The following is a 17,696-nucleotide window of genomic DNA, read 5'->3' on the forward strand; positions in this document are numbered from 1 at the left end:
TTGCTTCTCCACTGTCAGTGCAACTCTCATTTTGGTGTCCCTGAACTGGTTGGCTGGAATGAGCTTGGCCCACAGATCCAGGAATGTGACCTTGTCCATCTGAAAGTTCCTCAGCCACTGCTCGTCATCCCAAGCCTGCGTTATGATGTGGTCCCATTTGTCGGTGCTTGTTCTTGGGCCCAGAAGTGGTGCTCCACCATTTGCAGCTGCTCTGTGAGCACCACTAACAACCTGGTATTGGTTCTCACTGTGTCCCACAGCAATCTGCCCTTCAGAAAATCGTCATGTTCCCCACTGAGCTGGTGGTTCTTGCAGCCTGCAAATACTGCAGGATTGTGCGCCCTGCACTTGCAATGCTCACACCAATAATGCAGAGCTCTGCAGGCTCCAAGCTTCTGTTAGAGACAGAGGTGGAGCCACGGATTAAGATTTCCTCTGGCCTTGGGGCCCCTCCCCAATCCTTCCGCCTGCGACCCCGCCCCCACTCCACCCTTTCCACCTGTGGCCCCGCCCAGAGCCCCACCCCTTTGTGTCCCTTCCCTGGTGCCCACCCCAGTCCCCCCATCCTGCCCCTCCACTGCTGCCCCACAACCCCTTTTGCTCCTTTCTGCCCCCCCCCCCCCCGCACTTCAGCCCCAAGACCAGAGAAGCTCTGTCCGTGCACCATGGCCCCGGGGCATGTGTGGATCGAGAGCTCCTCCAGTCCCATGGCCACAGCCGGGATCCGGATGCTGGGGCTTCCACCACCCCCGCCCCGCGCTTCTGCAGCGGACCAGGGCTGGGGCGCTGGGGCTCCTCCTGCTGTGCCCGCCCGGCGCTGCTATTGGAGAGCAGGGTCAGGTGCAAGGGCTTCCCCTGCCGCCCCGCGCATAGGCCCCGACTTCCTCCGTTCCCAGAGGGTGCTTGACCCCCACTCTGCCCCAGGTCCCACCCCCACTCCGTCCCTTTCCCCAAGACCCCGCCCCTCTTCTTCCCAGCCCCTGCTCCACCCCGCCTCTCCCTGCCCTGCTTTGCTGCCCGGGAGTGGGGTCCGGGCATGGGGGCTTCCCCTGCCCCACTCACGTGGCGGCCGGGGCTCCAGGCTGCCACCACCTGGTGGCGGATTTTTTCCAGGGCCGCTGGGCATGGGCTCAGTGGCTAATCCACCACTGGTTGGAGGTGGCAGACAGTGACCAGTCCCGCAAGGGTCTGTGGGATCTTAACATTAGGAGCAAAAATTAGGGGGTAGAGATGGTATTAGGGGGTAGAGAACGTTTGCAAGGTGGGAACTTGACTCTGCATTCTGAATCACCCCTGCGTGACTTGTTTCTGCCCCACAAGGCATGGCTAAAACTTTCCAAATGACAGAGCGCTGGCTGGTGCAGAGTTGCACACTGGGACACCTACCTATGGTGCACTACGCTGTGCATCGAAGTAAGCGCTCCTGGTGAATATGCGCAGCACTGACCCAAGGAGCCAAGTTTGCATGCTCACAAATGATATACTAACTGCAACTGTTTTATGCAAACGTAACTTGCGACGGCAAAAGTTTGTCCTGTAGACCTGGCCTGTGTGACATTGGGAAGGAATTACCTACCTCATTGAGCCTAGTAGGGGCCTGCCACTGATGATATTGAGAGCAGGATTGGGCCCTGTAATGTTTTGAGTCTGTAAAGCCCTAGATAAATACTAAATATTATTATGTGCCAGTCCATTGAACTACATGCATTGTGTATAAGAATTTGCATTACTGATTATCTAATCCCCTGTATACCGCAAAATAACATTGCTGTCCAAGTAATTATCCATCTTTTCCCCCCTTGAATCCCAGAAGGATGGATTCTTCCAGCACCATTCAGAGTAGAGAATTCTGAAAGCTACCTCAGGAAAAGTTTCTTGATAAGAAAAGCCCCCTTGTGGATTTAAGCTAAACTCTATTAGATTTCCTGCAGTGTTCAGATGTTGCTGCTTAGTTCATTTAGATTGTCACTCAGATCATGGTAATTTCCTTTTAGGGACTTCTAGAAAAGTTGGTCAAGATTTTCAGAAGTGTGCAGTGGTTTTGGATGCCCCACTTGAGAGAACATAAGGGAGACTAATTTTTCAGAAAGTACTGAACATCTGCCCTCTAAAAATCAGGTGCGTCAAGTTAAGGATCCAAGAACAGAGACACCCAAAATTACTAGTTGCTTTTGAAAATCTTGGCCAAGATTGTTAGGTTTGTATCAAATAATGGTAATACTTGCACTTCCAAAGATCTCAAAGCACACCACAAACTTTCATGAATTCGAGGCAGAGTTTTCAGAAATGTCCACTCATGATAGGCGGTTTTGGTGCCCAATGTGAGACTCACAGGGTTAGTTTTTTCACAGGTGAAGTCAATGGGATCTGTGGGTGCTCATGTGGCAGCTGTGTCAGGTTCAGAACCCAAAAATTGAGGAAGCCAAAATTAGTGGCCACTTGAGAAAATGTGGACCTAGTTGGCTTGCCCAAAGTCACACATAGCATGACTGTGTCAGAGCCAGGAATTGAACTGACAGTTTTCAACTCCCAGCCCTCTAGTCTAAGCACTCATATGCCCATCCCCTCATGCTGTAGCGTCCTCCTCCCAAGAAATCCACCCAAGCTAATCTTAGTAGTGTAATGAAATCTGAAAGAGTAAAAATAGTTTCTACAATAGGTTTCAGAGTAGCAGCCGTGTTAGTCTGTATCTGCAAAAAGAACAGGAGTACCTGTGGCACCTTAGAGACTAACACATTTATTAGAGCATAAGCTTATTATGCTCTAATAAATGTGTTAGTCTCTAAGGTGCCACAGGTACTCCTGTTCTTTCTACAATAGGTTTTTCCATAAAGACTTATTACCAGGAACTGGTTCGATCTCATGTATTTGGAATAGAAGATGTAGAGGAGATCTGGTTAATGATCAACGTTCAATGAATTGTTTCCTCCTGAGTTACTTAAGCTTTTCTTTTTGTTGCAGAAAGAGGACCTCCAAGTATATGAAAAATACTGTCAGAACAAGCTAAGATCTGAAGCCCTCTGGAGACAATGTGGAGATAGCCTCTTCTTTCAGGTAGAGTTTATTTACAAACTGGCAATGCAAATCTGTTAGAGCCCCTTTTCCCATCCATCTCTCTTTAGAAAGTTTCTGTATTCATGTCCATTTAAAAAAAGTTATAGAGGAAAATATATTTATGTGTACACTTTATAATTCTGGGAGGCACTTGACAACCATGTCAATGACTAGTGTATCAGAGACTCAATAGGCTGGTAGATGGAATTCCTGGCTATGAACCCGTCTCTTCAGTTTTGGTTCCAGGTCAGATCTAGCACCAGAAGGGACCTCTTTCACAGAACCAGGTTGATTGAAATCTCTCAAGAAGATCTTGCAGGATTTCAACACCATCTAATCTGAATTCAGACCTTGGCTCTCATTCAGAGATGTTTGTATTGTACACAGAACAGCTGGGAAAGTCCCTTTGTAAATGGGCTAGTGAAATCTGGTGTGCGAGGAACAGAGTATATGTCTTGTCGAATCAACAGACATTTCAGTCTCAAATGATCTTAAACCTTAGTTCCAGGCTTTGTAGCCCTGTTCTATTTCTAAGAGTTGTAGTATGATTTCCTCCTCTTTTGTCTCTTACAGGAATGCCAGCGTAAACTGGATCATAAACTCTCACTAGATGCTTATCTCTTAAAGCCAGTCCAGAGGATCACAAAGTACCAGTTGCTTTTGAAGGTAAATAAATCTAAAGGACATTCTCTGTGACGTGGCAATTGATTGTTGTTGCATTTTGACTCGCCTATTGATTGTCTGTTTTGCTTAAGAAATTACACAGCAGTACCCACTTAAAGGCGACACCTTAAATGAATACTTTTGCAATGTTAAGTTGGCCAGGTAGATGAACAAGCATAGTCAATGTAAGGATTCTTTGTTGAACCAAAATAAGAGCCTGATCTTGGGGGTCCACATGCTGTCAACTCTCACTAAAGTTAGTGAAAGTTAAGGGTCCTTTATAGGATCATGCCCTAAAACAGGCACTGAAGACCAGAGCTTACATAGTGCAGCATGGTTCTGGATTCAGCACTGTTTCACTATAAACAATAAGGTCACTTTTCAGTTTTCCACAACAGACTAGAAATGATCTAATTTAATTGGGGGAGAGGGATAGCTCAGTGGTTTGAGCATTGGCCTGCTAAAGCTGGGGGTGTGAGCTCCATCCTGGAAGGGGCCATTTAGGGATCTGGGGCAAAAATCTGTCAGGGGAAAAAGAAAATAAAAGTTTACATGAGCCTTTAATTGGACAGAAGTAAGGTCTAACTATCTGAGCACAGGCTCTCCTGCATTCTAATTAGTGGCCAAACTCCCTTTGACTTCAGTGCAGCCAGGATTTTACACTTACTGTAGTTCCTCTTTGTGAATAAATTCCTCCAACCAAAATTCCCAAAAGGACATCATTTTGGGTGTTTTCCTTTTTTCAGGGCCCAACCTGGGGCTGCTTGGCCCTAATTATCAGACATGCTAAACATCCCACAGCTCACATTTGACTTCAGCTGAAGTTGTGGGTACTTAGCATGTTTGACATTCAGGTCCAAACTGAGCATCCAAAATTGAAGCACCAAGACCAGTGCCCCCTTTTGAAAATGTTGGTCTTAATTTCTGTTTCCATCACCTCATCTCTAAAGTGGGGATAATATTTTCTCACCTCTCTTACCAGGGTGTTTTGAGGGTTAATTGGTTGATGTTATGAAGCATTTTGATGATAAAAAATGTTAATTAGCATTATGAAGTCCACTATGGAACTTAGTATACTATCTAGAGCCAGGGTCTCGGTGCAAATGGACATAGCTCCATTGAAGTCAACGAAGTGATACCTGTTTATGTCATCTGAATATCTGGCCAATCATTTACCTATGCAGCACCTCAATATCCAAGTGATGGGCTATCTAGGAAACCCTAGGATATGTAGGATGAAGAATCCTCATACAGTAAGTGGGCCAGATTGCACCGTGGTGCAACTTCATTGACTCTCATAGAGTTGCATCTGCTTATTCCAGCAGTAAATTTGACTCAGGTACTTCCAGGAACTGTAATAGTAGAAGGGAGAGAGAGAATTTAAAAGAAATGTTCAGGGTCTCCAGTAGAAGAAGAATAAACTGTGCTCTTTTTAATTTGAAAGGCGCAAGTAAGCAAAAGTGAGATTAGATCAAGGAGTACAGTTCTCAAGCAGAACAGGCACAGCCACTGGGATCAAATCAAGTCAGACCAGTTCTGTACACGCCTCACAGTACATTTGGAAGGACGCTTAACACAAAAAGAATTCTGAGCGCACCGTAGAAGCAACATGCCAAGCCCCTTTGGGAAGGAGCTTCTCTGAGGGTGTGGAAGTTGGGGGGTGACTCTGGAGAACCTTTCACAATTAGAACGAGGTGTACGTGTGGCACCTTAGAGACTAACAAGTTTATTTGAGCATAAGCTTTTGTGGGTGAAAACCCACTTCATCGGATGCATGCAGCGGAAAATACAGTAAGAAGATATATATACACCGAAGACATGAAACAACGGGTGTTGCAATACTAACTATAACAAGAGTAATCTGTTGAGGTGGGCTATAATCAGCAGGAGAAAAGAAAACTTTTGTAGTGATAATCAGGATGGCCCATTTCCAACAGTTGACAAGAAGGTGTGAGTAACAGTAGGCAAGGCCGGCTCCAGGTTTTTGCCGCCCCAAGCAGTGAGGGGAAAGAAAAAAAAGCGACGATCGCGATCGGCGGCAGCTCCACCACACCGCTTTCTTCTTCGGCGGCAGGTCCTTCCCTTCGAGAGGGACCGAGGGACCCGCCGCCGAAGAGCCCGATGTGCCGCCCCTTCCCCTTGGCCGCCCCAAGCACCTGCTTTGCCCTGACAGTAGGGGAAAGAATCAGCATGGGGAAATAGGTTTTACTTTGTGTAATGGCCCATCCACTCCCAGTCTTTATTCAAGCCTAATTTAATGGTGTCCAGTTTGCAAATTAATTCCAATTCTGCGGCTTCTCGTTGGAATCTGTTTTTAAAGTTTTTTGTTGGAGTATTGCGACTTTGAGGTCTGTAATCAAGTGACCAGGGAGGCTGACGTGTTCTCCGACTGGTTTTTCAATGTTATAATTCTTGACGTCTGATTTGTGTCCATTTATTCTTTTGCGTAGTGACTATCCGGTTTGGCCAATGTACATGGCAGAGGGGCACTGCTGGCACATGATGGCATAGATTACATTGGTAGATGTGGAGGTGAAATTTGCAAACTGCACACTGTTAAATTAGGCTTGAATAAAGACTGGGAGTGGATGGGTCATTACACAAAGTAAAACCTATTTCCCCATGCTAATTCTCCCCTCCCCCCCAATGTTATTCACACCTTCTTGTCACCTGTTGGAAATGGGCCATCCTGATTATCACTACAAAAGTTTTTTTTCTCCTGCTGATTATAGCCCACCTCAACTGATTACTCTTGTTATAGTTAGTATGGCAACACCCCTTGTTTCATGTCCTCTGTGTATATATATCTTCCTACTGTATTTTCCGCTGCATGCATCCGATGAAGTGGGTTTTCGCCCATGAAAGCTTATGCTCAAATAAATTTGTTAGTCTCTAAGGTACCACAAATACTCCTCGTTCTTTTTGCTGATACAGACTAACACGGCGACCACTCTGAAACCTTTCACAATTAAAAAAATGGATAGTAAGGAAGAGGCAATGCATAGGAGGCTAGTCTTGGTGAGCAATGGACTGATCAGCTTTTAGCTCCTGGATCATGGTTTTTTTTTTTTTTTTAAACTCTATTTGGTTTCAATCAGTTTAGCTAATTTTAAATGGCAGCCTCCTAACGAGATGATGGTCGTAGAGATTGCTTATAATAGTAGGGATTCCACAACAGGTAACATAAAGTGCATCTTGCTCTTTCCCTCTGAGGCATGGACAGCCACGTATTTAAAGGCAGCGCCATATGATGTCAGCAGGTTGGGATTTGTGTGAACCCCTTTCTTCAGTTTCCTTTTCACCTGGAGTTTTTGGGTTTGAACAATTTCAGCTCCTACCGCTTCTCTGGCATTTTCCGCTGGATTAGTAATTCCCGAATGCTGTTCAAAGACCTTTGTCAGTCTATCTAGATAATCAGCAGGGGACTCCCCTTTGTTCTGTTTACAGTTAGCAATTTTCGTCCAATCTGTTTTCTTAGGACAAACCTCTGCAATAGAGGTTAAGAGACGGTTCCTCGCCTCTGTCAATTCACGCTCAATTCCAGGGTCGGCATCAGGCCAATCTGCCTGCCTGATAAGCCGTTGCTGAACTTCAGCTGGCAGTACCGCTGTCAAAAGTTGATTAATATCTGCCCAAGATGGATTATAACACTGAATCACTGTTTGGAGCTCTTCTCTAAACTTTACGGGCTCCTCCCTGATTTTAGGAAATTCTTTCACCAAGTTTCTAAGATCTCCAGGTGTCCAAGGGGCATGCACCTTAACTAACCCCCCTACAGCTCCAGTTCCAGGCAAGTCTCTCAAAGGAGCCTGGAGTGTTTGTGCCGTGCTTCTAAGAAAGTAGCCGGCATTGTTATCAGAAGAATCAGGGTTAATTGGGCTACTGGAATCATTCAGTAGTGAAGAAGAGAATTCTTCCGAAGAAGGAGAATGAACAACTTGTGCAGTTGATAATTGTGGCGGCGATATTACCACTGCCTGCATAGCCTGAGTAGGGGGAGCAGTGGGAGGTACTGGCTGCGGCTGTGGAATGCTGCTAAAAAAATCCACTATGTCCTCAGCAGTCTCCTCCTCACTTTCAGCCTTAACTAATTGAGGATAAAGAGAAGCAGAGGGCTTTGTTTGAGCAGGAAGACATTTGGATGTCTTACATTTAAGTTTCAAATCCTGTACTTCAGTTTTTAATTTTTCCCGGGAGTCCTTCAGACTCCGCACCCGAGACTCATGGAGTCTCTTTGTTGCTTCCTCCCACCAATACATAAACTGCTCCCACTGCGCATCAGAGGCTTGTGAAGTAAGGGTTCCTCTGAGGTATGTAAGTTTATCTAACTCAAATGTACCTTCTAATGGCATTGTTTAAATGAATTTTCACGCGTGTACAGATTCCAATCATTTAAAAACCTGCAGGTTTTAGGACCATAATGTACGTACATGTAATATGCTGGAGTACCCTTAGGGGGTAAGGTGGAAAGTTTAGACTGTCCCTCCCCCATTTTCCAATCACACAAACACAAGGGGGTGCCCTGTCCGCGCTAGCGGCTCATAAACTAAGGATTGCTCCCTACAGGGTACTCACAGGAGAGACTAACAAGGAAGCCTACGACTCTCCTACACCTCCCTTCAGCAAAGAGCGTCGGCTAGTCTCTGGGAGACGGCGCCGCTTACTCTAATTGCATCCAGTGAGATGATCAGATTGTCAGTAGCCCACACAGAAGGGAAAGGGGAGGGAAGATGGGTTCACACACTCCTAGACCCAGGCAGCTTCCTCGCCGGACTATGCCAGGCCGAGTCAGCCCACCATGGGTCGGATCTCCTAAAGATCCACTAGTTACTGGGCTTGCGTTAGAGTAGTCCTGATCACTAGCTTTCGCTTCACAGGATACTCTGGGCGTCTTCCGGTAACAATCACTCACACTGGTGTACACACACACCAAGGCCTCTTTTTTTCCTTTTTCTACCTTTTTATCTCTTTTAAATTTTTTTTTTTTTTTTTAACCACGATGCATCTTTACCTGGTCCGGACCAATACCATGAGGCGGTATGACAACCCCTCTTGAGGCGGTAAAAACCCCTCAGCACCGGTGCATTCTAATGCATTTACCTATGCATTACCTTGTTGGCCAACTCAGCAGTTCCCAGTACTGCTATAAACTAACCTTATTGGGGCCTTTCCCCAATACCACTCTGCATCTGATCTTGCTGCACAGTCAATAAGTTCAGATGGCGTGAGCCCAACAGAGACAGACGTCCCCACAGACAGTCCTCCTCCGACACCCCAATAGAGATTTCAAAAGGTCTCTTACCTCTATTGTGGCGCCATGGGGTTCGAAGGGGAATGATCCGTAGTAGCCGTCTGTGGGTCCGTGGGCGTTGCCATCCTGGACGAGCCCCCAAATTGTCGGAGAAAAACTCAGTTCTCGCTTTCTGTTTGGGTGGAGCAAAATCAAATACTTTATTCTTTCTCTAGTAATTACAATAGAGGGAGGGAGTGTCCTAGGAAACAGGGTCGCCCCTGTCCCGGACAGGTCTCTCTCAATTGGTAAACAATTACAGCAAGCCTTTATACTTTTGTTACAGACAATAACTAGCAATAATACAGACAGTAAAGAGAAACAATTGCATTTTGTTTATACATAAGCCTTTCTGCTATCTTATTTGTCTCACTACTAGAAAAAGCAAGCCTGCATATTTGGTTATCAGTGCAAGGTCGTAATAACTTTTTACACAGTTCGTTCCTCTGTCTCACACTATCTTTGCTTCTACAAATCTCACGTCATTAGGGTCACAGTTAGCCTAACTCATGCTAACTAACTGACATGCATTAAGATCCCTTCAAATCCTTGTTAATTCTTTTACCTGCTTCCACAGAGATTAACGTTGTCCTTTTGAAGTGATCATCCTTTAAAAAGACATTTCAAATGTCCGTTTGTGGGTTAGTCAATAGTTGGGGTGGAGGGAGGGTTTAAGTGAGCTGGAAGATTTCTGTGCATCTTTTCTGCTCCTACTAAAAATTCAATGTCTGGAAAGCTAGCCTTCTAGTTAGAGACTAAAGAAGCTCAATCTACTTAGGGCATGTCTACACTTACCTCCGGAGTGATCGAGCCACCAGGGTTGATTTATTGCGTCTAGTGAAGACACGATAAATTGACCGCCGAGCGCTCTCCCTTTGACTCTGGTACTCCACTGGAGTGAGAAATGTAAACAGAGTCGACGGGGGAGTAGCAGCATTTGACCTACCACAGTGAAGACACTGTGGTAAGTAGCTCTAAGTACGTCGACTTCAGCTACACTATTTTCGTAGCTGAAGTTGCGTAATTTAGACCGACTTAGTTCGCCCACCCACCCCTACTGTAGACCAGGCCTTAGTTTATCAAGAAGAAGATTGAGAGGTGATTTAGTCATGGTCTGCAAGTACATTGATGGAAGCGATTGCTGATAATAGAGAGGGTTCCTTAATGTAGCAGACAAAGCCAAGATCCAGTGTCTGGAAGCTGACAGTAGACAAATTCAGACTAGAGATTAGAAGCATGTTTTTCACAGTGAGGGTAATAATTGGAACAATCTACCTAGGGATATGGTGGATTCCCCATCGTCTGCAGTCTTTAAATCAAGACTGGGTGTCTCTCTAAAAGAAATGCTCTAGCTCAGTCAGAAGTTATGGGCTTGACGCAGGAACCACTTAGTGAAATCCTATGGTTTGTGTTAAAGCCGGAGATCAGATTAGATGATCACAATGGCCCTGTTTGGTCATAAATGAATCCATGAAACTTACAAATGTCCAAAAGCTTAAAAAGTCTCTCTCCTGCCATTCCTGTAACTCCACTCCTCTGTGTGTACAGCATGTGTAGTGGTCTTCTCATAGCTCTCTGATCAAGGATATGGACTTTTGAGATGTCCCTTGATATGACTGTCTTCATTGCTTAAATAGGAAATGCTGAAATGCAGCAAGAATTCTGAAGGCACCGCCGAATTGGAAGAGGCGCTGGCCACAATGCTTGATATCATCAAGTCAGTGAATGATTCCATGCATCAAATAGCCATCACGGGATATGAGGTATTATTATTATTTATTATTTGTATTATGTATTATTTGTATTATTAGTCATAGACTGGGCAATGTTCCAACCAGATCCAATCATGACATACACACCACTATTGCATGTTGCAGGAGTCCAGACTTCTGATCTGTAACTCAGAGCCTGCCCAGGTGACAGGTCTCTGACAGAAAGACACAGGATGAGATGTAGCAGTGATCAAATATAAATGACAAAATTTCAACTGAGCAACATGTGCAGGAGGTGGGGGTAGGTGGATGTGACAGCAGGATGCAGCTCCTTTGAGCGATGGGTCTGACACTGACGTTTGTACATGGGAAGAAGCAGGCTTGACTGGTCCAGAATAAGATAGTGGTTGAAAACGATATGTGACCCCAGTACAGACCCCCCAAAATCCCAAGGCACTAGCTATGGGCCAGGAAAAGCTGGTTGGTGTATAAATCGGGCAATAGAAGCCTACACTAATATTGATGACAACAGTAGTAGCAGTGCAAATCAGTGGTAACTGCACTGAAGTCAGCTGAGTTACATCAGGGATGAATATATCAGAGGGGTAGCTGTGTTAGTCTGGATCTGTAAAAGCAGCCAAGAGTCCTGTGGCACCTTATAGACTAACAGACGTTTTGGAGCATGAGCTTTGCATATGCATCTGACCAAGTGAGTATTCACCCACGAAAGCTCATGCTCCAGAACGTCTGTTAGTCTATAAGGTGCCACAGGACTCTTATTTGCTTTTTATCAGGGATGAATGTGGCCCTCATCTACAAAGAGAAATGAGTCGCTGATTAAGAGGTAGCAGTGATTACCGCATGAGAAAAGAATGACTATTAAAAGAACGACTTTAAATAACGCATTGTTAGACCCGTGTGGACTGATGGGGATGTGCTCGTCATTTAGAAATATCAGAAGGATGTAAAGACTAACGAAGAATTTATTTAGTCTGGTTCAAGCAATTTATAAGTAGGAATAATGGGATGGACATTAAAGTAAAATTTAGGCTGAATATCAGGAAAAACTGTGTTGGGAAGCTGTGTTGGGTTGGGGAATAGTCTCCAAAAGGAAGTGGTGGAAAGCCTATTAGTGTCATGTATAATGGGACAAAACACTGGAGAATATGCTGTAATATCTGGATCGGAAAAGTAATCTTTCATTGTGCGACGGGATGGACTGGGTTCCTAACATGCCTTTAACAATTTCCAATTTCTAGGATTCTGTGATTCATAATATATCACCAATTATATATGTATGTGGGTGCTAAGAGCACTAGATGATATTGTAATGAATTAGCTAATAGGTAGAAACCACTACGGTCAATGCTGCTCTTTACAGGATGGAATTGGAACTGCCCAGCATGTGTCATAGATAATGTCCTGTCAACACCTAATGGACATGCTCCTTTAGCTCATGTAGTGGAGCAAATGCTTGTGGAAAAGAAGGATCTGAGTGCTAACCCTGCGGTTGCAAAAAGTTTTAAGTTGGCCAGGGTGTGTACAAGGTGGAGCAACAATACTGAAGTTCTGCCTTGCCATGGTTTTATTACAATAGTAGCAAACACATATAATAATGTCTCTTCCAATGGGTCAAATTCCCCCACTGTACAAAGGACTAGCACTAAGCCTAGGCACTATTTAAGTCCCTCATAAGCCCTCAAAGCCTGAAGGACTTCAGTGATGCCTTGTGTGGCCCTGGGCATGGGTGAATTTCACCCAGTATCAGTTGATTAACAGATCTGGGCTCATTGTTGAGCAATTAGAATAGGAATAGTTTCTAATTACTGTACTGTAGTAGTCATCTTTGTTCTGAAAAACAACATTGACGTGAGTAACAAAATGGGAATTCTGTGGCACCTTATAGACTAACAAACGTATTGGAGCATGAGCTTTCGTGGGTGAATACCCACTTTGTCAGATGCACCCACGAAAGCTCATGCTCCAATACGTCTGTTAGTCTATAAGGTGCCACAGGACTCTTTGCTGCTTTACAGATCCAGACTAACATGGCTACCCCTCTGATATTTAAAATGGGAATTGCCCCTCCTCCTGCTGTATATAAGTTGAAGTTTTCCAGGGTAATTTATATTTAGTTATGGATTTCTTCTACAGTACTGGAGCTGGAGATACCCAATGTATTCAGATTTGTTGATTGAAAAACTACCTCTGAATTAGTTTGTTAATTATAAGATTTCTCCAGCACCCAGCTGCAGATCTGATGTTTTGTTATATGTCTCTGCTTTGCAAACTGAAAGGGTGATTTTAAAATGGGTTTCAGTACTGAATCCTGTTCTGACTGGATAAATAAATATATTACATAACTTTTGAATCTGCATTGCAAGAGCTATATAATCTGTGACAGCAGCCTACAGAAGGGGACTTACATCTTTCCCATCATTCTAATTTTGTTTTAGGATTTAAAGGGACACTATCAAATTAATCATTCATATCATGATTAAATATACAGGGCTAGATTCTGAGGCCATCTGTTCAGTGGAGCTACCAGTTAACTCCAGCAGAGGATTTTGTCCATATATACTTAAATAATGCTATTAATAACACTTTAGATCAGGGATCGGCAACCTTTGGCACGTGGCCTGTCAGGGAGATCCGCTGGCGGGCTGGGCCGGTTTGTTTACCTGCAGTGTCCACAGGTTCGGCTGATCGCAGCTCCCACTGACCGCGGTTCGCTGTTCCAGGCCAATGGGGGCTGCGGGAAGCAGTGGCCAGCACATCCCTTGGCCCGTGCCGCTTCACACAGCTCCCATTGGCCTGGAACGGCGAACCACGGCCAGTGGGAGCTGCGATCGGCCAAACCTGCGGACGCTGCAGGTAAACACACTGTCCTGGCCCGCCAGTGGATTTCCCTGACAGGCCACGTGCTAAAGGTTGCCGATCCCTGTCTTAGATTATTAAAATTGAATGGTAAAATGATTTTTGAAATCATTTATGCTGTTTGTTTACTTTTTGTATTTCTCTGAAATAGAAAATGGCAACTGACCTGCTCAGCTTTACTATTGAATAGTAAATTTCATTTTCACGTTTTCGTACGCTATGGACTTGATTCCGTTCCCATTGAAGCCAATGGCAAAGCTCCCACTCACTTTAACAACATATTACTAGAAGTTCAGGATGCAAACACTGCCTGGGAACATTTTTGGGTTTGCGAAAAGCTGTTTCCATTGCAGTAAAATAAAAAAACTGGACACATCTCTACTGGCTTCAGCTTTTGCAAAACCTGTAACAAAATCTTATTTTGGGGGTCAGATTTGACCAGAGGCAGCTGCTCAAACTGAGTTGGTTATTTTTTGTTGTAACTTTTTGAAGTTACAACCCTCTCAAATCCCTACAGCGGTACGCAGTGACTGCAGTGACACCTGGTGGAACTGTGACACTGTTGAATCTGCTGCATTTGTCTACTATATATAGTATTGAAAGAATGAAGACTTTAGTTGTGTCAGTGTAAAAGACAGGGATTTCCTTGAGTTCTTGTATTTTACTCTTCACCTTTCAAGAGGGGAAGAGATTCTCCTACAATGACCCATGTCTCAGGGGCATCGGCTTATGAACGTCTCCCCAAACCGTAGGAGCAATGGCTGAACCTCACCAGGTTCACATGTCTGGGTTGGATGAGCACCCAAAAGTTCAGATGCTTGTACAATCTATCAGAACTTCGTGGGTCTGCAAAACTGGATTGGCAATCTCATGGGGACAGCATTTCTGATTACCGTTCCAGTTTGCACGGTACTTCTGGTCCAGCCTAAAAAGAGAGGATTGGCATTTCTACTGTCTTAGCCTAATTTAAATTTAGGTACTACCATTCTATCTCCTGAAATTCCCTCTACCACCTTTACATGTACAATATTTTTCTCCATAAAATGCTGCACCGTGTGGAAGGGTTGGGATGGGGGGGCTACTGTACAGGCAGCTGACATCCCTTCCCTGACACTGGCGCGATCTGTGAATGGAAAGACCACCTCCCCACGCACATGAATCGTGGGGACACGATCTAATTTGCATATTCTTGCCTCTGTATCTCATGTCAGATTTACACTTGTGAATTCAACTAACACCTCTTCCACACCTCCACTTATGAATTTGCCCCAAGCTCTTGCAGGGAATTGCACCAAACCCACATGCTATCCTTGAGGGCTTGAATACTTGTATTTGCTTCCTTGAGCGAGCTAAAAATTGTGTGTAAAGTCTCACAGGTAGCCAGCCATGATGGCCACAACGTAGCCATACAAGATCTGTGTTGACAACACTTCTAAAGGGGCTCATGCATGCTTATTTATTGGAGATAAGCTATGGAATAAATTGCACTCAATAAATTCATTCCCAATATGCCCTTTTCAGATAGTAGGCTATGATAACTAGTGAGAACTGCAGGGCCAACACCTCCCACCTCTAGTCAAACCGTTCCCCGATTTGAGGTGGGACTCTTCAAGCACACAGGTGTGGTAGACATGCCTAGTTGGCCTGGCCTAACGTGCTTTTTGAGGGTGGCATTATCCCAATAGAGCAACAGGTTTCAGCCCTTGACTTGTGTAGGTTATTCTACTTTTTGGTGATCTGCGTGTGCAGAGCTGAGGGGCAGAACTCCTGTGTAAGAAGCTGCTGGAATCAAAACATCTACTAGGAAGCCATCATGGAAAGATTACTTGCGGGCTGATGGTTGGGAGAACAGAAATGTTCAGAAGCAGTTCTTGTTACTGGATTGCCCTTTGCATAAAAACTTGACCCTGCAGATTAAGTATACTCTCTGCGTGGCAGTGAGATGCAATGGTAGTTCAAACAGATCTCCAATCTTCCATAAACAAGAGACACGAAATAATTACATTTCAGAATGAAACCACGCACCCCAAACAAGCTCCGTTGGGCACAGTCCATCTGCTGAGCAACACAGGTACCCATGAACACTTTGCCCTGTGCTCCTCTCTCTGCATTGGCTCCCCATTGAAGACACGGAGTTCAAGGTCTCTGTGCTGATATTCGAAGCCCTCTGTGGGATTGGGCCAAGAGATCTCAGATATTGCCTCTCTCTTGGCACTCATGATCAGTGTTGCCAAAAATTAAGCACCCCCATTGCAAACCAGTGCCCCGGTCCTGCAGTTGACTCCCTGTACAAGTTTTAGGATTGGGGCCAAAACTTATCCTTGTCAAAGGAATCGTTGCTTGGTCTATAATCCTGTATCACAGATACAAATTAAAAGAAGCAACGAGGAGTCCTAAGGTGCCACATGGACTCCTTGTTGTTTTGCTGATACAGACTAACACGGCTACCACTCTGAAACCAGATCCAAATTACTCCTTATAAAATAGTTTGCAGGTATAATGGGTCCCTTCTCTGTTTCTTAATGTCCATTAATGCATAACTTTGACATTCCTTTCACCCATTTTACTCCTACACTCTTTAGTACTAAAATATTTTACACATCTTGTGCTCTTGGGGTCTGATCCAAAGTAAATTACAGTTGATACAAATACTCCCCCATTGACATCGGTGGGCTTTGGATCAGGCTCCTAAAGCAGAAGGCCTGATGCTTATTCTCGCTCTCTCTGGTACGTATCTGGCGCCCATCCCCATAGTATCTGAGCACCTCACAATCTTTAATGTATTTCTCCTCGCACACCCCTCTGAGATGGGGCAGGGCTTTTATCCCCCCGGGCTATAGATGGGAAACTGAGGCACAGAGAGACTAACGGCCAGAATCCAGGTGCCCAGAGAAGCAGATAGGCAGGTGAAAACCTTTACACATCTGGCCCTGCCTGACATACCCAGGTCAGCCTGGATGTCTGTGGCAGAGCAGGTCTCCCACGGTGCAGGCTTGTGCTCAAATTACTGGACACTAATGATACATCTACACTGTCCCGCAGTTCAGACTATGGGCAGGAATAGCAGTACGCACCAAAGTGCTGCCCAGTAACTCCTCTGCGTGGCTGCGGTGGGCATGGACTGAAAGATTCCTCTTCAAACAGGGTTACATCAACGCAAGCTAGGAACTATTTAGTTTGCAGCTGCGGCATCCAGACAGGTGAGTTACTGCGCAGCACTTGGAGGCACACTGCTGTTCAGTCCCCCGATGGTGCACACTGCAGGGCAGCGTAGACAAGCCCTAAGGCCCCTTAACACTGCTCTGGAGGGGAGGGACGTTGGAGCCCAGATTGTCAGTTTTTGATAGAGGCAGCTTCTCCCTCTCATCAAACTCCTGGGGGTCATCAGACAGGCGCCCCAGTCTGGCCGGAAGGCCCTCAGAGAGGCCAGAGCTGATTGTCTTAACTGGGAGGGGTGCGACCTAGATGTTGTGGGCATGGAAAATGGCAGGGGGAATGGATAAGTGAGGGAGCCTGTCAGCTGATCCCGGGGAGTCTCTCTAAGGACCCCAGTTTTCTCCTGACTGGTCCCCTTTAATGCACCTACACTTAGACCAGTCCTTAAATTCTTAACCTAAATTGAGTCTATCATCCCTTAAACTCCAGGGCTGGCACTGCAGGCCTCCTTTGTCTCCGTGTCAGTGTCTTAGAGGCAGCCTGGCCTGGGAACCTTGCCCCTCTGCTATCCCATTCTGTTCTCCCTCCTGTGTAGCCGGTCTTGTTTTCTTTATTGGTCGCAGCTGTGGGTGCATGGCTCCATGACCGGCCGTTCTAGAAGCTGTGTTGGGGTGTGGTCAGTCTGGCCACCTGTAAGCAGGGAAGTTGCTCCTGTCCCTTCTGCCTGTGCCCAGTATTGGGCTTGTGAACCCTATTACGAGCCACAGAGGTTACAGCTGGGGAGTAGAGCTGGACAGTGAAGCACGCAGCTGACTCCTTAGCCCTGGCTGCACGTTGATCCCGAGCGCCCTAGATAGCCCAGTGCTGTGGCCCACAATGGGGACCTTTGGTTCCCTAGTCACACCCATCAATCCTTTGATTTAAACAGCGGGGAAAATGAGTCT

At 45.5% G+C, this 17,696-nt stretch overlaps 1 protein-coding gene across 1 annotated transcript in view; it reads left to right on the forward strand.

Annotated features, from left to right (window-relative positions):
* The window catches only part of MCF2L2 (MCF.2 cell line derived transforming sequence-like 2), a 293,975-nt gene that overhangs the window by 248,158 nt on the left and 28,121 nt on the right, over nt 1-17,696 (forward strand). Inside the window, exons 20-22 of the mRNA XM_039488965.1 lie at nt 2,962-3,054; nt 3,628-3,720; nt 10,645-10,770. Of these exons, the coding sequence (XP_039344899.1) occupies nt 2,962-3,054; nt 3,628-3,720; nt 10,645-10,770 (312 nt within the window). The remainder of the gene's footprint in view (nt 1-2,961; nt 3,055-3,627; nt 3,721-10,644; nt 10,771-17,696) is intronic.

Source organism: Mauremys reevesii, linkage group 9, assembly GCF_016161935.1.
Source record: "Mauremys reevesii isolate NIE-2019 linkage group 9, ASM1616193v1, whole genome shotgun sequence".
In the NCBI taxonomy this organism is placed as follows: Eukaryota; Metazoa; Chordata; order Testudines; family Geoemydidae; genus Mauremys; species Mauremys reevesii.